The sequence below is a fragment of the Bicyclus anynana genome, chromosome 2, assembly GCF_947172395.1.
Source record: "Bicyclus anynana chromosome 2, ilBicAnyn1.1, whole genome shotgun sequence".
NCBI lineage: Eukaryota > Metazoa > Arthropoda > Insecta > Lepidoptera > Nymphalidae > Bicyclus > Bicyclus anynana.
In genome coordinates, this window is record NC_069084.1 from 872,258 (window position 1) to 897,999 (window position 25,742).

The window sequence follows — 25,742 nt, forward strand, 5'->3', positions numbered from 1 at the left end:
TTTCCTATGGAATTTTTAGTTGAGGAAGCCTAAAATTCGTCACATCGACAGCACCCGGCGCCGCCCGTGCCTTATGGGACAATACCTGAGACAGCATGGTGAGTATGGAGCAGCAGAACCCCCCGAGGAAGACGGTGACGCACATCATGCGCACGGACGTGGCCAGCACTGTGAGTAGCCATGACAGGCTGCACGGCGCCGCCGCCAGCGACAGCACCCGGCGCCGCCCGTGCCTCACGGGACAATACCTGAGACAGCATGGTGAGTATGGAGCAGCAGAACCCCCCGAGGAAGGCGGTGACGCACATCATGCGCACGGACGTGGCCAGCACTGTGAGCAGCCACGACAGGCTGCACGGCGCCGCCGCCAGCGACAGCACCCGGCGGCGCCCGTGCCGCATGGCAGCACCGCCCGCCATGCCGCCGAACAGAGCACCTTCAATGACAAAATCATCCAATGGCTCAGAACATACGCAAATAGCAAAAAACTTCTTTAAAATGCTCATGATAGTCCACTTTTTTCCCTCCGAATCCCTCCATTATTTAATTAATCTGTATAAATAAGATTTTCTACAAATATATCCTCGTGCGCGCGGCCCAACAACGGACGTTGACCCTAAGAGGCAGAAAATATTCTGCCTCAATGTGGCGTTTAGATCGGTAAAAGTCACGTGTATTTGAGGTTTTCTGATTGGCTGGCATTGCAAATCATTACTTGTGCAAAGTAATAATTTTACAACGTCATCAACAGGACTCGCACTGAGTCTATCAACATGATTTCTTGGGAGTTTAAAGTTTTAGAAATCTAATATGCATAACCTAATTACAAATCAGATTCAATTCAATATACTTTATACAAATCAAATCAAATCATTTATTTGCTAGAATGTGGTACATGTTTTGGTCTTAAAATTATTGAGTCACCTATACATTCAACTGATTACAGTATGCAAGATTTTTACAATTAAAATATAAATTTCAATAATTTATCCTAATAACATAATTATGTTTGATGTGAAATTTATAATACGGATAAGATATGAATGAAGATTTAAAAACGTCTTACCAAGAAAAGATAACGAAGCAAGCCATGAGGCCTGTTGGTCAGTGAGCTGGAAGTCGCGTCGCGTCGCATTCCCGGGCCCCTGCAGCGAGGCGATGGCAGGGGAGCTGTAACCCTTGCCCAGCCCGGCTGAGAAGGGTGCCAGAGACACCGCCAGGGCTGCTATCACCTGGAATACAGAAGCTCTAGTAAAGTTTGACGTTTGTTGAAGATTCCTTGGAAAGCGTTCAGAACCAACATTTCTATTCTAAAAGAAATAAAAATAAAAGAAAGACTTTCGTCGACTGTGCAATTATGGGTATGAATTTCTAGAAATCAGGTCAAATCAGGAAGATCGAAAGGATAAGGTCACAATGATCCATGGTAGAGTGTTCCCATAATCAAGCCAATGGCCAAAAATGGAGGAGCGTTTCACAGGAAATGTCACCATCGCTGCAGCCACGACCACTGTGCCAAGTTAAAGTGCACAGTTAAAAAAACTATACACACGAATTCATCACGAATTCTTGGGAATGTTTTACTTTGTAACTTTAGTAATGGGTTTGAAGTGTGCTAAGAATAAGATATCTTTTGGCGTAACAAAAAAATCTTAGTCTACAAGTAAATATAACTTATTCAGACTGTGACACAATTTTTGGGAAAATTTAAGATGTAGCGGGATTTGTCACTCACATTTGGTCTTCCATAAAGCATGATTGATTTACGCTGCACCGATGTGACGTTGTTTTAGGTCGATTTATGAGTAGTGATCAAACCAATACAACTTCTGTTTGTTACCAATTGTTTAATTACAAAAATCATGTTAATTTAGCTAGTGTTTTATATTTAATCATGATAAATAAGTAATATTTGTATTTTTGTTACAATAGACTAATTTAAAAAATATCCACCTCGCAAAACCCCGGTTACCTGTCTATAAGTTTATATGGTATTACTTTATATATTAAGATATTTTCTTTCAAATCCTGTATCGTTATTTTTTCGTGCTCAATTTTCTTTCAAACAATCACAGTTTCCCGGAGGTGCGGGCTATCTCATTTCCGTCTACACAAATATCTACGAGGCCACAACGTAAGTATTTCCCCGTCCCCGGCGCGGGCGTGGGTAAACAAAGAGACAATTTTCTCAAGTGTCGAAATAAAACATTCCTTGTCACGTACTGTAAAGGCTCGCGCATATTTGGCTTCACAACAATTTTCCTATAGGTATTTTAAAAAATACATAGGTTTGCGTTTGAATACCTAATCTGCCTCATCGAAAGCAATGATGAGGTCTAAGATGAAGCGCGTTTGCCTTAAAGATGCCTATTCACTCTTGCCTTGAAGGTGCTCAAAATATACGTGCCAGGAAATATAGATGCTTGAAGAGCGTTCCACATCTTAGCAGTTCTAATTTAGTCTAATTAGTATAGTTTTAACGAGCCAATAAGCACATTAGGTTGCACAACAATTCATCTATACCTGCTTTTATAGCAATTTAATTTTAGTAAGGCTCGTAGTTTGAAAAGCGGTTCTAAGCTGCTGTGATGGCAACCATGCATCGGAAAGTATGGTGCCGGTCAACCACTACCACTAGTTAGGCCGACAACATGAAACGGACTTGTAAAACCTCTTAGGATGTGCTTATAAGGCGAACCTGCTCCAGAAAAACTCGAATGACGTCAAGGACAAACCAGCATGTCAAAACCAAAGATTATTTGAAAAAGGCTTTGTTTACAAGTACTTTTAAAACGTTATGATAGGTGTTAAGAAATGTCGAATTCAAGTAACGAGGGTTCCAAAGCGCAGTTGTTTCTTATTACATTTATAAGTTGCTCAAGTCAGTGGTGTTAGGCAGTCATCCAGGCCTGTGTCCAGCTGTGGACGGATTAGTGGACGGGTATCAGTTGATTTTGTTAATAAATATCGTCGTTATCAACCCATATTCAGCTCACTGCTGAGCTCGAGTCTCCTCTCAGAATGAGAGAGGTTAGGCCAATAGATTGGCAGACTTCACATACGCAGAGAATTAAGAAAACTCTCTGGTATGCAGGTTTCCTGACGATGTTTTCCTTCACCGTTTGAGACACGTGATATCTAATTACTTAACTTATGGAGAGCCGTGATAGTCCAGTGGATACGACCCCTGCTTCCGATTCCGGAGGGTGTGGGTTCAAATCCGGTCCGGGGCATGCACCTCCAACTTTTCAGTTGTGTGCATTTTAAGTTAATTAATACAAAAAAACTTAATAGAAAAGTAAAGTTAATTAGGATTTAAAGTGAAATTTGGTAATGCAAGGCACGGGCTTTATTATCTAAATACAATGAGTATTCTCAAGTTTCTCTCTTATCTGTAGAAATTTTTCGATACAGTAATGGGAACGTTTGCCGTTCAATGAACCGCGTCCGAGGCACGTTGCCGACGTGACGTGGAATGCTTTATTTAAAAACGCTAAAGAAAATTGACGATAGTACCTACCGTTACCTAATCTCCAGCCTCTTAGTTTCCTTCGCTTTATTGATCTACTGAAGGAAAATTACTCCCTTTTATGTCAAGTTTCAGTAAAGTTACGAGTTTTTCATATATATTGTACGTATATATATTTCGTATATATATACGAGATATACATGTCTATGTATCCATACTAATATTATAAAATGTGAATGTGTGCGCCTGTTTGTTTGTCCGTATTTCATGGCAAAACGGAGCGACGAATTGACGTGATTTTTTAAGTGGAGATAATTGAAAGGAGAGTGACGTAGGTTACTTTTTATCCTTTTCTGACCCCTCACTTTCCTAAAATGGGAGGTGGAAATTGTATGGAACATTTCACAATTTAGAAGGTAGAAAGCTAAAAATTGGTATGCAGACTGTTTGTGACAAACAAAAAAACTGTGCATCATTTTTTATCCGCCCCCAAAGACTATTAAGGTACTTTTCGCAGTTTTCAAGGTAGCAACTAAAAATCGTAACACAGAGGTAGGGTAGACGTAGGCTAGGGGTAGTGTAGGGTAGGGAAGAAGTGTCCGTCCGCTAGTGTTTACATACATACAAAAATCCTACGGCACTGTTGCTTAATCCGTTCATAGCGGACGACTACTAACTATGATATGTTATGCTTTCAAAATCTTTGTACGACAAACGTTTTGAAGTTTCGCGATGAGTACCCATTTGCTTTTATATTTTTTATAGATGATGTATTCTTTGGAATTTTTATTTGAAATAAAAAACTTGTTGGAGCCTCACTGAGCAGTTGCAGAAACTTTAGCTATCTCGGGCTAGGTTATTGTTTTCTGTGGTTATGGGCGAATCCGGGTTGCAATGGGCTACAGCTTAGACAGACATTGACACCGAGTCCCGTTACTGTGGGTGGAACTGTCAGTGTCAAAAGCAAGCGGAAGACTTATTATATTATAATAATATTGGTAGATTAAATCACCCAATACTGATAAGTTATATAGATAGTCTGAATTAATCTTAAGCGGAAGGCTTTAAAAACCCAATTGCAATTTAAACTCAAAGTTTCCTAATTGCTGAGAAAATACAAATACACTCAATCAGCTCGAAAGTTTCCTCTTCACAGAGTTTTCAATATTAATTCGTTCCAAACAGCTTTCGCAACTGTTAAATTATTAAAAGTTAACTGGAAAGCGCTCGTTTTAATCTTAATTTGGGTCTGTTTGGCCCTTCAAGAAACCTTTTATACATTACGACAAAGATAAATCGTTTCCAATAATATCCGACGTATAGTAGATCTTAGATCTTAAATTAATCAGAATTAGATTGTTGATACGCAAAAATTTAAATTAATATATCTATATTCTCCATCTCTCTCTATCTATCTTCCATATCTCTTCCATTATATTCCTAAAGATCTTCAGGCTCATCTAATCAATCATCATCATTTTGTCAGTCGATGGACGTCCACTGCAGGACATAGGCCTTTTCTAGGGACTTCCAAACAACCGATACTACGCCGCCTGCATAAGCTTAAGTTACTTATTCACAGTTTTATGATTAGTGAAGAGCTCTAAACGACGCCGACGGCCTCCGTGACGCAATGGTTCGCGCGATAGATTTACAAGACGGAGGTCCTGGATTCCCCGGCTGGGCTGATTCAGGTTTTATTAATTTGGTCTGGCTGGTGGGAGGCTTCGCCCGTGAGGCTACCTTACCTTACCGGCAAAGACCAAACGATTTAACTTTCCAGTACGATGTCATGTAGAAACTTAAAGGGGTGTGGATTTTCATCCTACTCCTATCAAATCAGCCCGCTTCCATCTTAGATTGCGTCATAACCATCAGGTGAAATTGTTGTCAAGGGCGAACTTGTAAAAAAAAAAAGTCATACGAACGTACTACGGTACTATGCTCTCTCACTCTTCGATGCAAACTTAGAGATTGCAGTAGCACGACAGTACTACAAGTAGGTCTTCATACTCGTACTGAGAAACTATGAATATTTAATATCGTGTCGTTGTCGCCAACTCTAACAGAATGTTGTATAAATGGGTCACGACCCTTAAAAAAGGGGTTGGCAAGAAGTGGATGACCTTTTTTTCGATGTTGCTTTTTTGCAGCGTATCGAATTGTTTTCCTGAGATCGCAGACGAAATGAATAATTCCAATAGCAATAAAATATTATATTATTTTTTTTTGGGTGTAACAAAACCGGTGGACAGATATTGTTGTTTTTTTTAATTGAACAATAGTTGTAAATATAGTAAATAGATTCTAGGATTTTTTTCAGTTCCATAACATTAATTATTTAAGTCAAAGAAAAATCCGAATCCCATGCGAATGAAGTGGTGTGTAACAACAAGTATGTTTATATTGATGTATCAACATCATAAGCCTGCAGATTAACATTAATCTTCACAACGGGTTAAGGACGGAAGCCCTGCGTCTAATGCCCGTGTAAACTTTAATAGGGTTAACGTTAAGCTGGGTTGCCACTTGCCTACGTCCTAGTACTATTTACTTGGATAGCGGCACTCACTAATTATTACTGAGGGCCTAGACCCTGCGTGTACTATATGTCGTATAGTCATCAATGCATAAATTCTAAGAAGTTCCCAAACAGCCAGATAATTGTACTCTAACGTACATAATGTTACTAGATCATAATAAAAGTAAAAACTCTACGTTTCGCTGATCAAAGGTGGACAACTCACTGCAAAATGTAGACGATGACAAAGGGAATGTAGGTAGACCAAGGGAAAACTGGCAAATCCTCTCATCATCATCATTAACAGCGCATGTTTGTCTCACTGTTGAGCACGAGTATCGTCTTAGAATGAGAGGGGTAAGGCTAGTCCACCACGCTGGCCCAATGCAGATTGAGAGATTTCACACACGTAAAGAATTATAAAATTTCTCAGGTATGCAGGTTACCTTGCGACGTTTTTCGTTCACCGTTTGAGACACGTGATATTTAATTACTTAAAATGCACAAATTTCGAACCTACGCCCTCCGAATAAGAGACAGAGGTCATGTCCACTGGGCTTACACGACCGCTGAGAAAAATCCTCTACGTTTACCTAATCACACAATTTTGACGGGAAAAACTAATTTACCAGCAAAATGTTTTTGCCATACTTCCATTTGATGAACGGTCCAATTCATCAAAAGCGAGTATTAGTAAGCTGAACGTATTAAAATGACTGTCACGAGCACTGGGAGGCCACGTTCCACTTTATTCGGCGCCACAACCGCAGAGCTCTGAGATTGCTCGTGAGTCTAGATTAGCGGCTTATGCGTCAACACATACGTCCCAAGTCTCAACTCCCTAACTTTGACGGCTCATGTCATAGACAAATGAAAACCATAAAGGTCTTTTGAGATATAACGGGACGTATTGACAAAGATAATAAAACAAGTACTATATTTAGTAGTAGTACTTATGAGATCAAAAAAAATAATACCCTCGCTCAGTTTAGTGTAGGCTCTTCGCAGATCAAGGCAACTTTGGATCCCTAGTAACTTTAATTTTAAGATTTCCACTTTAGTTATCACCATTGTATATATCTGACGTTACAGAAGTGCTTGTAAACTAAGCCTAAAGTGTTTTTCAGATAGCATAGGTAGAGGTACATTGAAGTAAATGAATTTTACTTTGACTTTGACATCTTCACTCGAGAAGTATTCGTATAAATGGAACTTAATTAACAAAGAGATTATTTTAAAAGAGCAACTGTTAAGTTTCTGCAGAATTTGCAGAAGAATCAGAATCTGAACAGTAGAGACGGAGAACAACAGAATAAATGAAGAATGAATAAGAACACAAATTCTGGAAAAAGATACATTAGGTCTACAGAAACGATCAGTCTTCCAAATATAACCCTCAATAGACGACCCACAGTGTAGAACCTTTTATTATTTTATTTACCCAACTATGAACGGAAAAGTCTGGTGCTTGCAGTATTAAAAGAGTTCAGAACTCAGACTCGCTTTAGTTTTGGACACAACTTTTACCGTTTCCGTATTAGTTTTGGGGACACGTATTATTCGAAGTTTTCTGCGAATAAAGAAGCAGCTTTATTTAAAAAGGTCTGTGTGTTATTTAGTGTTTCTGAACATACTCAGACGGGGAAGTTTACAAATTAACAGTTGGTACTTTTGGACAATAGCTAATATCTGATATCTCAAACTTCTAACTTCAAACAAATGCTTACTAAAAATGACACCAGTTAATTGATGCATGACACCAACATTATAAACCAAGAAGATATCTTTGAACGGACTTTTAACGCAAATAAATAAATAAATCATTATTAACCAAAAATATACACAAAAACCAAGTATTTCATTGCCTGTGATCTCCACAGTAGATTGATCTGTATCGTAGAGACCAAATCGAAAGTAAATCGAAGTAGATTCATTTGAATCTGTGAACGTGTTGGCGTACCAAGTTAAAATAATAATCTACATTAAATACACACGACTCATACATATTGTCCCTTGAAGGAATCGGAGAGGTTAAGAGCGCGCAACGCATCGGTACGATATGGATAAAATTCAAAGCGCAAACGAGACGCCGAATTATGACTTTCACGTGAGTGAAAAGCACGGAGCAATTGACGCGCGACGCAAATTTTATGACGTGAGCGCCAAAACCATTTTTACCTAATTGCAAGTAAATTAAACAACATAACGAAAAACAAAATGGCCATGTTCAAGATATATACCTAATTTTCTATACAAAATAAAAATTTTAAAAATAAGTTTGCTTTTCCTGAGATTGAAAGCAAAATGTGAGCAAAACATGTATTTTTCAAAAAAATAAACTATCGAGAAAAGTTTTACAAATTGTGTATTTTGTATAGTCCACTTTGAAATATCATTTTACCAAACATCATCAGGCTCCTAACTTTTCCAGAATCTGAGATCCAGAACCATTTGTAACCACCAAATTACATATTGCACACTCTTAATCTAGAGTTGTATTAAATAACGTTCAAAAACTTTCTGGACTGTGAGAATATTCCTGATTCTTTTAATATAATATAGGATCAGGACTATTCTCACATCATCATCATCAGCCCGTATCGGCCCACTGCTGGCTGGACGCCTTCCTCATTCAGCCACTTCCCACTACCTTCTTAATGTCACCGGACCATCTAGCTGGAGAGCGTCCTACACTGCGATTGCTGGTACGTGGTCTCCACACCAGAGCACGTCTGCCTCAGCAGCCATCTGTTATGCGAAAAATATGGCCGACCCACTGCCACTTCAGTAAGCTAAACTTTTGGGCTACGTCGATTGATTTCGTTCTCCTACGAATTTCCTCATTCTCACAGTGCCAACAAACCCTATCGTTTAAAATATCCTCAGTCTTGAGCGGAGTCTCACATAAGACGCCTTTAGATCCCCTCCGTCCCTACGCGCTGAAGCTCTCCACTCTGATTGAGCTATAATACCTAGCTCTAGTTCTTAAACCTGCCGTGATATTGCTGCAGTCACATTAGAGAGTTAACAGCAAATATACAATTATAAAAGAGACTATTTTAAACAAACTATAAAGTTTATAATATACAAGTACGTTTCCACCCAAGCCGTAACAATGTCATCGCAAGGTCTGACCGCTCGCCGCATGCGACACAATGGCAGCTTTTGTTTATCAGGGGCTCGCAGAAACCTGCGCCATTCAATTTGTCCGCTAATCACTAACAGAATGTACCAGTGAGATGTTAAGGAATAGAAACCATTCTTTGTTATAATGGTCAAATTATACAGGTTGAGGTTATAAAATGTGGAGCGAATTCCGAAACATCTGAGACAAGTGAAATATACAAACATAAAGGAATTTTGGATAAAAGTTTAAATTGCTCTATATTTTTTTTTAAACAAATTAAAACAGCAAAGAGAATTATTTTTACACGCTCATACTTGGAAGTCACGCGATTAAATAATAGTAATAGATGTATTTTTTAATAGTCTGTAAATAAACTATGATGCAGTTCGTGGTGAAAAATGTGCTTGCCTAGACGGTGGTCTAATCACATGGAATCGCATGGGATCGCTTCGCAAAATATTAGAGTTTAGAGACATAGAAATTGATATTCTAGTTCTCAGAACCTTGATGCATGGTGTAGATGCAGTTTATATATTGTCAATTACAAAAATATTTTCTCTTGTAGAGTTGGTATTGTATTAAACGCAAAAAGATGTGTTTGATTTTCATCAAACACATCTTTTTGCGTCGAGGGTTAAAAATGGAAAACTTCTTCTCCAATATTAGTTTACAGAGTCCTAGTCAGGGTAGGTAGTACATTTATACAAGTATGAAGTGCACGCCAATGGCAAGTTGATTAACTATATCAGTAGCTGAAGTTATTTGTTGTGGCTGCCTTATTGTTTATTAGCTATACAAGGCCTATGATGACTTTTGCTACAAAGCGTTGGAGTAGATATCTTTAGCATTTTGCCTATTGACTTATTGACGCCAACCATCTGACTAATCTACTTATCTTTAATGCGGTTAGTTTTTCATAAGCTTTACACTTCGTTCCCAATAATCCCACCCACAGGCACTCCTATCAAAGGGCTTACAAGTAGATATTAGGATTTTTATTTTTTACTCAAACTTAATACAAAGGCATCATAACGATACTTAACCCACTTTTAATAAAAGCGCAAGGCCAAACATTTGCCGGACAAGCTTGGCTCGAAATTAGGTTAAGATTAACCCGACCACTCGGTGACAAGTGGCCATCTTGATAAATCGGCCAAGAACAATTTGATATTGCTACGTAAATGTTACCCTTTTTATGTGACATCAGAATAGCGTATTGTGATGAGCCAGCGGTTTCTAAAGAGGCTCAAAAGCGGGATGTCCCACTGAGATGTTATTACGTATAGAGTCTCAATTAATAGGGTTTCTATCAACCATATAAATACATGTCTATATAATTAAGATTTACAGTAAGGAGTGATATATCGCTCAACATATTATCATATTAAAAACCAATACAATACCAACTCTACAAGAGAAAATATTTTTGTAATTGACAATATATAAACTGCATCTACACCATGCATCAAGGTTCAAAATTTAGTTCTGGGGGTGAAAGTGGGGAAGAATAACTCAAGTGGTGTCTCAAAATGTAAGCGCACTGAAAGAGCATATTGATGACTTGATCGAGAGTGTTCTTAGCTTCGTTTGATGAGAAAATTTATTGTGGGAAAATTGGTACATGGAAAGATTGTTTTTTTTATTTTGGAATAAAAATAAATAATTTTTGGAATAAAATCCGGCTCACAGATAGAAAGAATTTCTGGCATCAAAGTTTTTATTATAGATAATTTCATGATTTTGGGAAGCTCATGAAATTATCTTCTAAATATATTTTCAAAAATTTTCTATTTTAAAATGAGCGCAGTAATTTTTTTTTATTTTGAAGAAATAATCCCAATTGTAATTTAAAACCACTTATTCTTCCTGTTATCTAATCTACCAAAAATAACTAATAAGTCCCCGTGACGCTTGAGTAAGTGCACTTTTAGCGTCATGGACTCCCCTGCCACGTTATTGTAAAATAGAATAACGTAAGACAGGTTGAATTAATAAGTAATAAGTTTTATTGCGACATTTTCATATAAAAAGTAATACATAACCTAAAAATGAATGCAGCACATCTGGAAAGGGACGGCCATTACTCAAAGCTGAGGGCCTTTTATGACGCTAACGCAGCTGTAATGACAGTAATTATGCTCCTTCCAGCCCGCTTCCACCCTGATAACGCTGTTTACACACTGTAGCTTAATCGTTGTGGGAAATAAAAAGCTAATTTTAAAAAATGTTAGTCTCTGTACCAATGAAAACATTATTGTTTTCAACTAGGACGAGGGTATTTTTTTTAGTTTTATAATTTTTGGAGCGTGGTTTTATTAGATGTCGGCTTTTAGATTTTTGTTAATGGTACTTAATATTTTTTATTTATTTATAAACTAACCAATATCTATCTTTTCAGGGTTCCGAACATCCGGGTACAAAGAGGGAACACTGTGTCTTTTACTCCGTCTGTAACATCAATTGTTCCGCACTGCATCGATAAAGGTGAACTGTGGTATCAGTTCCTGTGACCGTTTTAAAGGATTCCAAAAAAGAGGAGTTTCTCAATTCGTCGATTGTTTTTTTTATTAACTAACTTAATTTTTAAATAACAAATATAGACAGTAAAATTTTGAATGCAACAAAACAAACCTGCGGCAAATGTCTGGACTTGCGCGGCGCCGGCGGCTCGCCCCCCGCCCCGGATAAGCACTTCCCGTTCGGCACTCCCCCGCTCCCCTTCACCTCCTCCCGCTTCTCTGGCAGCCTTATCGGTATGTTGTGTTTCTCGAAATATCCGTTCTGTATCATTTGGTCCAACGAAACCTCTAGTTCTCTCACAGCAACCACCTTACGCCCGCAAACCGGGTCATCGATAACCATCTTCCGACAACCGGACACTTCTGAGAATTTAACTATCTTCTTCGTTTCATCCTTTCTCGGTTTCTTCACTTGGTTCACTTGGTCCTTCTCAGGCGGATCCGTCGTCCAGTATTTGACATTCTTCTCTGACAAACGCAACGGTTTGCAGACGGCCACATTCTTTGGCTTCTGATTTGGCTGTCTAGTTATAGAGTTTGGTCTACGTTCGTTTCGATCTGTTAGCCTTATTTCGTTTCGTTTTATATCGATTCGTTTTTGTATATGTTCATAAGATTCTCGCGGCTTTAGTCTCTCTGCTTCGATTCTGAAGTCGTAATAGTCTTTTTTGTATCGGCGGTGATCGTCGTTGTAGTGCTGATTTCTTGGTAAGGAATTATATTTGCTGACGTATGTCGTTTGTAAGTTCAGATACTCCGGTCTGATCGGTCTGAATAATGAAAGACGCCCTTGTGCCTCATCGAAGTCCGAATATATGTCTTCGAACACGTAACCGTTTTTTCTCTTCGGTCGTTCTATTTGATCGAAGCGCTCCGTTCGAATGCGGTTTGGTTCTGAACGTTGCACTTCGTATCTACTTGCTTCGTGTCGCCGCCTTCGTTCGTACTCGTAATCGAAGTCTAAATGTCGGTCGTAGAGCAGTCTCTCGCGGGACCCAGCCATTCTTTTATTAGGTTTCCTGTAAAAGAAAGGTTGAATTTTAATGAGGGCTTTGTAGGATCCGACGAATTGAGGGAATTCGCTGACTGCGGAATTGAGGGCTGTTTTTTCCCCGAGACCAAGTTATTAAGACGCTATCGGTAGATTTTTGTGCATAGAAATACAAAGCTAATTGAGATCCTACATTTTCTTTTTTAAATTGTCGAATATTAGGTAAATAAATATTTTAATTAAATAGATCATATTGTCAGTTCTTTGTACATACAAACCTACTTTACCTATGTCTGATTTAGTAAACTACTACTTTGCCTATGAATAATAATAATTATGAACAGTTGATGATAATTAATATTTCACAGATTCACAGAATTTTTACTCAAAACATTAATGGATAAAGTATTGTATGTCGGATAATCTTATTAATTAGTATAGAACGCATCCGATACTGTAATAGATAAAGGCTCTGAGGCTTACGATTAAACCATTAAAAAGGGTATCGAACGCTGTGTTGCCGATATTCATACCACAATTCAATATTGAAATGGGCTGAATGTGAAATTAATATAATCTTGTTAGCTTTGCGCCGGTTCCAGACCATTTGCATGCGAACCAATTACTGTGGCTGCATCATATGCATGTTACATATCATGAATTTTACATCACTAATTTATTATTTGCTCATATTTTAGATGACTTGAGTTATAGAAAATAAGTGAAATACATTTATGTAAAACTTTTTAGTTGTCCGGAACGCCAAACCGATTGGCGATACGACTTTGTCGGTAGGGTGGTAACTAGCCACGGCCAAAGCCTCCCACCAGCCAGACCTAGTCGAGTATCGAACCCATGACCACCGTCTTTTAAATCTACCGCACACACCACTGCGCCACGGAGGCCGTCGAAATCTATACTTCTATACTAATATATAAAGCTAAAGAGTTTGTTTGTTTGATTGAACGCGCTTATCTCAGGAACTACTGGTCCGATTTGAAAAATTCTTTCATTGTTAGATAGCCTATATATCGAGGAAGGCTATAGGCTATATATTATCCCCGTTTTCCTACGGGAACGGGAACCACGCGAGTAAAACCGCGCGGCGTCAGCTAATCATAAAATAATCAAGCTACAAAAACTTGTCAGTCGTACTTCGCGTCTTTGATTATGAACTTAACAGTAGGTAGTTAGTTAGTAGGTAGGCAAAAAGTTAAGAGAAAAATTATAGTAAGATGGTAAAAGATATGACGGTTGGATTTCATTCTTATCCACGCACTGCTGCTTCACTCGTCGCCATATTCTGAGCTCGTCAACTTTTTACGACGCATCGCTTTGGAATTTCGTATTTGGTAAGTTGCTCGTACGTGTTGCGTCATAACGCGCACCCTCGTAAACGGTTGGAAGTTCTGAGATATTAAGAGATATTGCATACTTTCACTGACTGTCAAAAATATTTGTTAAATTATTATTTTGTGTGACCACTATTATTTTCTATACAGCTAAGTAGCCGTATCTGCATGGATACCACAATTAGAATATAACATAGGAGTATAAATAGGTATTACATAAAGTATTCTATAACTGCATGCAATGGGATTTCAGCAGCTCATTTAAGGATGTAGTCATCATGTCACAGACTCTGGATGACCTTAGTACCATGCTCAATGACCTCAGCAGCGTTTCTCAACAGCTGGGCCTGAAAATGAACATGGCCAAAACAAAAATAATGTGTAATGCTCATGTATCGCTCCACCCAGTTACAGTTGAGAACGCTGCACTCGAAATTGTAGACGAATACGTATACCTAGGACATATGATCCAGTTAGGTAGGTCCAATTTCGAGAAAGAGGTGAACCGTCGAATCCAACTCGGCTGGGCTGCATTCGGGAAACTTCGCGACATCTTTTCGTCCGAAATTCCTCAGTGCCTGAAGACAAAAGTCTTCGAACAGTGCGTGTTGCCAGTGATGACCTATGGTTCCGAGACTTGGTCGCTAACTATGGGCCTCATAAGAAGGCTCAGAGTCACACAGCGGGCGATGGAACGAGCTATGTTAGGAGTATCTCTGCGTTATCGAATCAGAAATGAGGAGATACGCAGAAGAACCAAAGTCACCGACATAGCTCAACGAGTTGCGAAGCTGAAGTGGCAATGGGCGAGGCACATAGTTCGAAGAGCCGATGGACGTTGGGGTCCCAAAGTGCAAGAATGGTGACCCCGCACTAGTAAGCGCAGTGTTGGCCGACCCCCTACCAGGTGGACTGACGACATCAAGCGAGTCGCAGGGATTCGCTGGATGCAGGTGGCTCAGTATCGTGATGTTTGGAAGTCCTTACAAAAGGCCTATGTCCTGCAGTGGACGTCCATCGGCTGATATGATGATGATGATGATGATGATTTAAGGAAGAAGGTCATATTATGTTACTAACTGAGTTTCCAAAAATTACCTCGACCGATTATCATCATTACAGACCAAAGAATGATATATTCATGTCCATGGTACGCGGCCTATATGTTAAACTGTGCCAAGTAATACATTTATGGCTGTTAGTGACTTACGGCGACTTTGACGCCATTATAATTACGTACGAAAGAAGAAACCCAGTCTCCATACAAACTCCGGGCCAAATTATACAAATGATACAGAGCTGAAAATTGGCCTTTAATTAGAACAATAATTGGTTGTTACAGGTGGGCAATAATTCGTATCCCTTTGACATAATATTCATTGCCTTATCTGTGTCTAACTGACAGGCGACAGTTTTAATAAGGATTTGACACTAACTTGACACATCGAATCAAATTTGATATTTGTCAATGACATCCCATTCATTGATTGACTCTGAGCCCGCTGACTGAGCCTTCATAAAACGCACATTACAAGGCACAAGTTAGCGACCAAGTCTCGGAACCATAAGTCATCGCTGGCAACACGCACTGTTCGAAGACTTTTACTTCAGGCACTGAGGAATTTCAGACGAAAAGACATCGCGGAGTTACGAGAATCAAGAAAAATCTCAGGAGTGCAGGTTTTCTCACGATATTTTTCCTTCACCGTTTGAGACACGTGATATTTAATTTCTTAAAATGCACTCACAGTTGGAAGTGCATGCTTCGGACCGGATTCGAACCTACTCTTCCGAAGACAGGGTCATTTCTACTGGGTTATGGCGGTAAGTAAGTAAGAAGTACCTATCTATGAAAGTTAGTAGGTAAGACCCTTTTTAGCTGACTTCAAAAAAGGAGGAGGTTCTCAATTCGAGTCTATGTCATCTATGTTTTAAATATTATTTTGAACTTATGTGGTTTGTTGTAAGTAGGCTTATTTAAAATCCCGTTTTCTACAAAAAGGGACGCCTACCTCTGTAGTAGGTCGTTAAATTAAGCGTTTATTGATAATATTAAAACTATCAATGAAATATTGACGTAAATGTAACCGTCCCGAGGTTGTCGCAGTGCGGTAAGAAACTTGCTTCTCCTAATAAATCTCGTAGCCGATCACTACCTAAACTTTTGGTAAGTCGTTGATAATATGGACAAGGGTAAAAAGGAGATGTCCGAAAATGGGCCCACTTTTCAGAACGATACAGAAATGAAAAATGTACTAAAAATCTTGTATATTTTACTAGATTACTTCATTAGAATCTTAGCCGAAATAATATTCGGATATCGCCAATAGGGAAAATATTTGTATATAAAATTGATTTCATTATTTTCACAACGATAGTAATATAATTTATACATTCTCTTTGATGCGTATTTCATTGATTGTCAGTTATCTTTGGAAGTGCGGGCTGTCAATATCGAAGTCAATAAATTAATAAGATGTCATTGTCAAATATCATTATTAGCATAATTTGATTAGATGTGTCAACTGAAAATTTGGAGGTGCATGCCCCGGACAGATTTGAACCCTCAGCCTCCGGAATCAGAGGCAGAGGTCATATCCACTGGGCTATCACAGCTCTCTAATATTGACATTATTATGACAATATTGATGTAACTTTGTTGTAAAGACGTACCGCGAAGTGATTTAGCGTTCCGGTACGATGCCGTGTAAAAACCGAAAAGGGTCATTTCAATTTCAATTTTCATCGTCCTCCTAACAAGTAAGCCCGCTTCCATCTTACATTGCATTATCACTTATCATCAGGTGAGATTGTAGTCAAGGGTTAACTTGCAAAGAATAAAAAAAAAGTGTTCGTTAAACAATATAACCCTAAGCCTGCCAACTCTCATTGGAGCAAGGTCAAAGTCAAAATTCAATTATTTCAATAAGTTTACAGCCCTTTGAAACGTCAAGTTATGTCATGGTTTAATGATGATAACAAAAGTCAAAAACTTAAAATTAAAGTTACGAGGGTTCCAAACGTTTGAGGGTTACGACGGTTTGACCAACCCTCGTGGTTCCCTCGCCTATAAGAAGGGAGTCCTGGCCTTGTTAAACTAGACTGACAATGATGGTTAACTATTGTGTGTGTGTGTGTGTGTGTGTGTGTGTGTGTGTGTTTGTGCGGTGAATCTAAAATATTCTTCCGTTTAAAATATTTCTCCGTGACTAAGTTAGACTAAAAGTTAGTTAAACTAAAAGTTAGTAATGTGGCCCATGTTATGCAGATCGTGGTGTACGCAGACTGCCGTTTATAACAAACGTCGGAATATAATGTGGCTGTCGCAATGCGGGCCGGCCGACTGCCAAGTTTATTTTATTAATTGACGGGCCTTAGCGCGGACGCACACCTCCCGCCGGCCGCCGGACGGGAAGGTTAAGGTCAAAACTATGCGGACAAATTATTTTTAGTATATTATTATTTTGACGGCCTCCGTGGCGCAGTGGTATGAGCGGTGGATTTACAAGACGGAGGTCCTGGGTTCGATCCCCGGCTGGGCCGATTGAGGTTTTCTTAATTGTGGCTAGTTACCACCCTACCGACAAAGACGTACCGCCAAGCGATTTAGCTTTCCGGTACGATGTCGTGTAGAAACCGATATTCATCCTCCTCCTAACATGTTAGCCCGCTTCCATCTTAGACTTCATCATCACTTACCATCAGGTGTGATTGTAGTCAAGGGCTAACTTGTAAAGAATAAAAAAAAAAGTTTTTTGTTCATTTATACACTTTATTTGTACACCACAAAATTTGGAAACAAACAATATAATAAACATAAAAAGGGGGAAAAAAGGGTGTATCGTAGCGATATTCTTAGCGATATCTTCCAGGCACCCCCACCATTCTTATGAAAATAAGTAACGCAGTAACGAACTAATTATAACAAAGTTTTCCTTCAGACGTCGTTCTGTTTGCATTCCTATAATTTTAACACGGTTATTATTAAAGCAGAAATATGTGCCTCTTTGCCTAAAAGTTCTGATATCAGCAGGTGACCCACGGCCACAGCTATTATGAATATTCTAAATTCTAAAATATATTCAAATATACAACGACTTAGTTGTATATATATATGTATAATACACAGTAACTAAAGTTAAATAGGGAAATTTTAGATAGAATGTTTTCTTGTTTTATTCTTCTTAGCTCTGCTGCTTAGAGGCTGATTTTCTTTGAGTCGTTGACGAGTGTAAAGTAGATATAAAATAAAGCAATGATTTTCCTTCTTCGCACGACATGCAAGGAAGCCTCATATACCTGTAAATACTTCATCCAGGATTTAACCTTGAATGTTAATACATAATAATGCGCATCTAGTTTTCATAAAATTTATATAAGTCAAGATTTTTTTTTGTTATTAGTATACGTATTAGATAGTAAAACTGCATTGTTGGCTTGCCAAGTTTAGAGATTTAATCAAAGCAATTTATGCATATTATGAAGGACTTTCGTTTGAATAACCTTTGGGTATTTTTGTCGCTTTTGGTTGAAAGACCTTGACAACATGCACAATATGGGATAAAACAACTGTTATTTTACAGATTTCCTTCATTTATCACATATTCTAGTAAAATTATAATTCTTGTAGTTCGGAGTTAAGGCCCCATAATGAAATATCTATAATGATATATCTAAACATCTAGCTATCTAATAACTGACGGTAATAGTGCTAACTAGGGTTCTCTTGACTATTGGTGAATCAGACGAATTTTTTCAAATGGTAATTATTTTACGTATAATAAGTAATAAGTATGTTAGTTTTTGTAGTTTAACTTCTACCGTCAAATAAAAGAAGTTACGTTACAACTCTACTGGCAAAGACGTCTTAGAGTAGTAACTGTTCACGTCTGAATCTACTCCTAAGATTTGATTTGAGTCATTTTAGAGAAAAAATTAAAAAAAAAAATTAAGCTACAAGCCACGGCTTCCCTTTCGCTAGAGAGATAAATAGAAATTCTTAAAATAGTCATTATTACTGACTGATACAATTACCTACAATACAATATGTAAATACAATATGTACATTTGTACATATCAATCCCTACATTATTATGCAGTCCGTTAATAGGCTGCTACTGTATTCTCGTATGTGATCACAATGTGGATTATAGAGACAAATGACAATAGACTTGTATGTCAGTCATTATCTATTCCATTTGCTTACATAATGGCAATGGGCTGATTTACTCTACCCACGCTACCTACAATGCTTCACTGATATGTTCTTTGTTAATAATAATTTATTAGGATTTTATGAAATCAGACCTTAATATTTTCATTTCTTTTATTACTTTTTGTTTTTCTTTGAAAGAGAAAATGTTTGCCATTGCTTTATTTTTTTTTACTATTAAATTTTTTGAATCGTTTATTTTGGTATTGCTTAGTGTCGATACTTCATAATATTAAAACTAACGTTATGAGATCGTGCATCGAACGATGCATCGCTGTCTTTTTGAATTTCTAAAAGACAGCGATGCACCTACCTTCTGGATAGCACTTGGAAACTAAGACCAGGTAAAAATCAACAATATGGTTGCTAGGAACGGTACCGGTTAGTTTGCGTTGACCCTTATAACTATGTTGGTATTTCTCTCATTTTGCCGAAAACGGTTCAGATTCTTAGCACAAATTGGGAAATTCTAGATGCGGGCCGGACTCCGACGTAAAACATTACTACCGTTTTACACAGATATAAATTTAATATTTTTTTATAAAAGTTTCGTTCCTTAAAACTGTACGACTTCAATAACGCCGCGGTAAATGAGCTGGATTGCGACAGGGGTTCGATTCTGCTATTTTATACTCGTCGACGTGATACTCGCCTAACACGTATTATTCAAATTTGGACTTTATTTCTATGGGATGCCAAAATTAAAATTACACTAAAAATTTCCTTGGAAACAAACGGTAACACAGCGCTCTTACTTTACAGAATGCAGAGGCTGGTCATAGAATTAATCTCCACATGCTAGACTATTGTCATACTCACTCCTAACACAGCCTTTTCGACTAAATAAAGGGCAACGGGAATATATGTCATAATAAAAAAATATCTTTCTATTATACGAACTGAACCATAGAAGGGCAAGCTTAGTACATGAGATTTTTCCAATGACTGCCTTTGTTACTCGCTTCAAGTATCAATTGCAAGAGGGTTACAAAATATACAATACTAAACCCCAGGTAATCCTTATCCTGTATCTATTCTCAGGACCACTATGTAAAACCGCGCTAGTGCTTAAGTTAAAAATGCTGCTCAACATGTTCTTCGCCATATGTGGAAATGGGCAGCGTAACCATACATAAAAAGAATAACCAGACGCTAGGTGGTTGCTAATGGTTACAAACTGGTACCCACGAGACCCAAAACGCAGACAAGGTAGACCAAGAAGGTGGAGTGATGATATAGTCAGGGTTGCAGGTATAACATGACAACGAACAGCCAGCGACAGAGTACAATGACTGCAATTGGAGAACACTTTCAGTGCTTCAGTGCAGTTCTTATAAAAAAGTAAAATTTTTAGATATATGAGCAACCCACTAACAATCTAGAAAACTTAATTGTAATGTTTTGTTGTAAGGAAATGAAGCTATATTTATTTTTATTTTATTTTATTTAACCGCACCAGAGACAACAATCAACTGAATAAAATGAAAAAAAATCTGGTATATTTTGCTGACGACTTGTTGGAACATGCTGTATAACCGAAAAAAGTCAACCGCAAACGCTGCAGCGTCGACTGCAAATATGTGCCTAAACACAAGGTCACTTCTAACGTGTCTTTCTGTGTAGCTTCCGAGCCGATATTAGCAAGCCAGCAAGTTAGTGTCGCGACACACTGAGGCCGAGGTGAAAGCGGTCCAATACAGAGTGTTTGTTAAATAATAGTGTGACTTATTCTAATGTATTTCCTAGATATAATAACTAGTCTAATGGACCTACAAGTCCGCGACTTTTGAATATTGCTGGGAGTAGTGGAAACTTCACATTTTTGAGTTTAAATCCTAAAAGTTAATGATTTAATCGGCTTTAGTTAATGCATGACATACGATGTTATTTTTCGCTTTTTAGTTTATTTTTGTGATTATGAAGACGGTTTATTTTTTTTGTTAAAAAGATTTTAATTTTTCTGTTTTTAGTGTGTCCTAGCATTTAATTTTCATGAAAAGCGATTTAATTTTGTTATTTTCATTTTAACACAAAATTACGGAACCGATTTTCATGAAAATTAAATGGGACAAATCTGGAAGTATATATCTTTCAAACAAGAAATGAAGAAGTTATGCGGTAACAAACATAAAAATAAAAAAAAAAATACGCCTCGAATTCACAACTTCCGCCTTTTTTTGAAGTTGGTTAAAAATTCAAGAAATAGGTAACAGTTTTTTTACCGTTTCTTTAAAATAATATTACAACTAGTTACATTATTTAAAAAAAACGAGGTACATTCATACTTATGAATAAAGACGATCTTTTGTTCCGACACGAGGCTAGTAACGAGTATGTTTCCGCCCCAGGTGCAGTGTGCTCACCGCCTTATTCCGCCCATGACCCACAATGGGCGCGGGCAAACATTGGTATGTGACTGTAAACAGAGGGTTCACACTAGAAGAGCTCTTTACATATGACCTTTCGCTTTTTGAAATAATCACATAAAGTCAATAAGCGAAGGATTTTCACAAAAAGGGTACCCCTTCGTTCACAAGGGTAAGTGAGGTATTATAGCAATCAAACAAACAAACAGTCGGGTAAAAATTGTACTCGTAATTATACTAAATGTTGATATCTAGCGGATGCTCGCGACTACGTCCGCAATGCTATCGCATTTAGGGTTCCGTAGTCAGCAAGGAACCCTTATTTATGTAGCTTTCATTATCACTATGGAGTGAGTTTTTCACAGTTAAATTCGCCGTTAAGACATGAACAATAATTCATCCATACAGGTACCTATAGATTTTCATCAAATAGTTGTATTAGTGCTAAGCCATCTATAATAAAATTTAACAAACAAGGAATATAGAACTTTTTCAGTGCAGTTAATTTAAAACTTAACACATGAAGCTAACTCGACGTAAACTAAATATCCGATTCGATAGCGACAAACTCGCTATTTGTTCAACTGCAACAAAGCGTTTTACACTATACGCCGACACTCGCAAGGATCAAACAAGTCAATATTTAATCCGAATGCCTTTTTTACCGATCGCAAAGCTAAAAGCAAGACAAAATGGTCGTTATCACAAAAAAGCTTTGTAATTTGAAAGGTAAATACAACCAATAAAGATGCTGTGATGAAGGATGAAGGTTTGAATCTGGTTCGAGGCATGCACCTCATTTTTTTTCAGTTAGATATGTGCAATTTAAGAAATTAAAATATGCCACGTGTCTCAATAGTTGTCGAGAACACATCGTGAAGATACCTGCTTATTTGAGAATTTTCTCATCAACATCCCCTCTCCTACTACGCGACTTACTACCCTACCCGCGCCCTGATACGGGCTGTTATAATATTCTGAAAATTATGATCGTATATTAAATACAGATGAACAAGACAAAACATCCGTATCACGATAACAGCAATTAAACTTTCAGCACTGCTCTTTTGAACACAAGGACGATCCACTCCAAAGAACTGGATACGAAGTCGCTTATGCGGGCGCAAGATAAGATAGGACCATCCTTGGTTGTGACGCACTTGGGTAATAAAAGTCAGCCATTTTTCATTCGAGTATTTTCTTTGAAGGCCTCTCTCGGGCAATGTGGCTTTGCGAGAAAATCTGCTAATTTAATTTTCTTGTACGAATGTTTTTTTCTTAAATATATTTTTTTGTTCTATTATTCACATCTCGTTCGTTCGTTATCAACCCATACTCGGCTTACTGCTGAGTTCGAGTCACCTCTGTGAATGAGAGGGATTAGGCCAATAGTCCACCACGCTGGCCCAATGCGGATTGGCAGAATTCACACACGCAGAGAATTAAGAAAATTCTCTGGTATGCAGATTACCTCACGATGTTTTCCTTCACCGTTTGAAACACGTGATATCAAATCTTAAATCTTATTCACATCTATAGATAGAATATTCATAATATAAACTTCCCATTTTCTTCCGATTTGATATTGTTGATACACTTTCATAATTACTTATTTTGTTTCGTTTCAGTTCATAAATTCCGCCTATATATTTATTCTCCGTTTCTATTTTTATCTATTAGTGGACGCCCACGACTTTGCCCGCGTGAATTTCAGTTTTTTACAAATCCTGCGGAAACCATAGATTTTTCCAGGATAAAAGTATAAAAGAGGTTATTGTGAACCTAGGAATATTTCCGAGTTAAAATGGCGTAGGTATACTAAGGTATAATCTCTGCCAAATTTCTGCCAAGTCGGTTCAGTAATTGTGTCCTGAAGAATTAAAAAAGCAAATACACACAATTACAAACTTTCGTATGACAAATTAATTGAACAATTAACAAGCTATTAAGGTATAATTGGCTTTCTGATAAACCGCAAGCCACAAATAGTTTGGGGTGAAATTCGGCATACTTAAAAATAATCAATTTAAAATATACAAAAGTATTATTTTCGCAGTAAATTGAATATAGTTAAACAAATTACTAAAACTGATATCTGCAAAATATTTTACATAAGAAATGACTTCAAATGACGAATATGACAAAACGGTTGAAGAGGATTTTTGAAACTCTTTTTGAAACGCAACATAACAACCTTCTCATAACTTTTTTTTTTTATTCTTTACAAGTTAGCCCTTGACTACAATCTCACCTGCTGGTAAGTGATGATGCAATCTAAGATGGAAGCGGGCTAACTTATTAGAAGGAGGATGAAAATCCACACTCCTTTGGTTTCTACACGACATCGTACCGGAACGCTAAATTGCTTGTCGGTAGAGTGGTAACTAGCCACAGCCGAACCAGCCAAAATTATGTTTACTTTTAGGTGACGAGCGTGTTGAGTAAATCTAAAGTTATTTTTTTTGGTTGCACTAAGCGTACCCACCAATACCGATGGCTCATACTCGGTGGAGGTAATCAATAGCATGACATTTAGAGTTATCTGACGCGCTTGAGGGAATCAACAATATATCAATTGGCAAGATGTTATCAAATATAATTTATTGGATTGTACTGATTGATGTGCCAAGTTTTATATTCCAATAAAATCCACGTAAAAGTTGAAATATAAGGAGCGTTCTTACTCGTGCCTTTTACGTATTCGATATATAAATCTCGTTATACGTCTCGATCCAGATCAGATTACTGAACAGGATGCCCACGTCTGCCTCCAATAATTGAATTTGTTTTGATTTACAGCGTCATGTTATGTGTGGTGAAAACAATATTGGATCCTGATTTATTATCCAATTTAAGACATTTTAAGGTTTCTTATTATTATTGTAAAGAGTGTATTTTTTTATTCAAAATTAAAATAGACTAATTTTAGCTGACACCCGCGACTTCGTTCGCCTTAGACCTCCTTAATCCAGCCTTGTCGCAAAATCCTTTCTTAGTGGACATCTACCAATTATGATAATTCCTGACAAATTTCAACTTATATAAAAGGTTTTCGAGATACCTTTAGCTTTTATATAGATAAAAGCTTATAAAGCTGCATAGTTTGTTTGTTTAGTTGACCACGCTAATGTCAGGAGCTACTGGTTTATATTACAAGTAATATAATATATTTATATTATAAGTAGTTTTTTTTTTTCAGCCAAAAATTACATTCTAAAACAATAACCCAAAGTTTTTGTAATAACCCAAAGTTTTTTCGTATACGTACGTACTCGCATCTTGTAATTAATTTCTTACATAATACCTCCGTGGGAGACCCTTTTGTTAGTGTTTGGTATAGAATTTGGGCAAATTCTTTATTGTAATAGATGGCGTAGCGTAAGGCGCCGGCGTTACATTCAGCGGGTTCACTTTGATAAATGATATTCATTACAAAAGGTGTCGCTTGTGTTTCAGGTATTTCATGCAAATACCTTAATCCAATATAAATATGTACGTAAACCAATATAATATTATACAGGGTGCTGGGGAGTATTTCCTATAACTTAGGGGTTAATTATTCTTAACCGAAGATTAATTAAAAATGTTCAAGGAACATGTGTTTTAAATTTAATGTTTCTTTTGTAAATAGATCTTAAAATCTCTTAAACGCATTCTTATAATTATGAGATAGCCAAGTTTTACTTATTCTAGAATGCAAGGATAGATAATATATTACATGGATAGTCGAAAATATTTTAATTAGTTTGTATGAAAACATAAAAAGTTTTTATTTTATAGTAATAAAATATTAGTTGAAAAGTTCGGCTTCTTTAAGTGGACTCGTCAACACCTTAAAGCTATGGGAAATACTTCCGAGCACCCTGTATAAACGGATACTATTTTAAACGGGTTGCCTGTCATTTATGACATTGATGATATACGATTGATGAAACGGACTATAAGAGAATTCTTTATAAAAAATTTTTGAATAAACGAAATATTTTAACAAGTAAAGTCTTCTCCAGAAACGGAAAATAAACAACTTATCTCAATTAATCTTTCACGAAAAATATAATAACTCGAAGTATTGTTGCGAAATTTGTCGAAAATCCTCCCATCAAAGAAGACTGTATGAAAGAAATCTTTTTATGAAAGGCCGCGGACGGGTTTGATAAATGGTTTTAGCATTTAGCGGTTATTTCA

The 25,742-nt window shown here is 37.4% G+C and overlaps 1 protein-coding gene across 1 annotated transcript in view; it reads right to left on the reverse strand.

Moving 5' to 3' along the window:
• The window catches only part of LOC112047390 (facilitated trehalose transporter Tret1-like), a 41,325-nt gene that overhangs the window by 10,041 nt on the left and 5,542 nt on the right, over positions 1 to 25,742 (reverse strand). Inside the window, exons 2-4 of the mRNA XM_024084507.2 lie at positions 11,749 to 12,655; positions 1,067 to 1,232; positions 249 to 436 (exon numbers count right to left, since the gene is read on the reverse strand). Coding sequence (XP_023940275.1) covers positions 249 to 436; positions 1,067 to 1,232; positions 11,749 to 12,639 — 1,245 coding nt within the window. The 5' untranslated portion in view covers positions 12,640 to 12,655. The remainder of the gene's footprint in view (positions 1 to 248; positions 437 to 1,066; positions 1,233 to 11,748; positions 12,656 to 25,742) is intronic.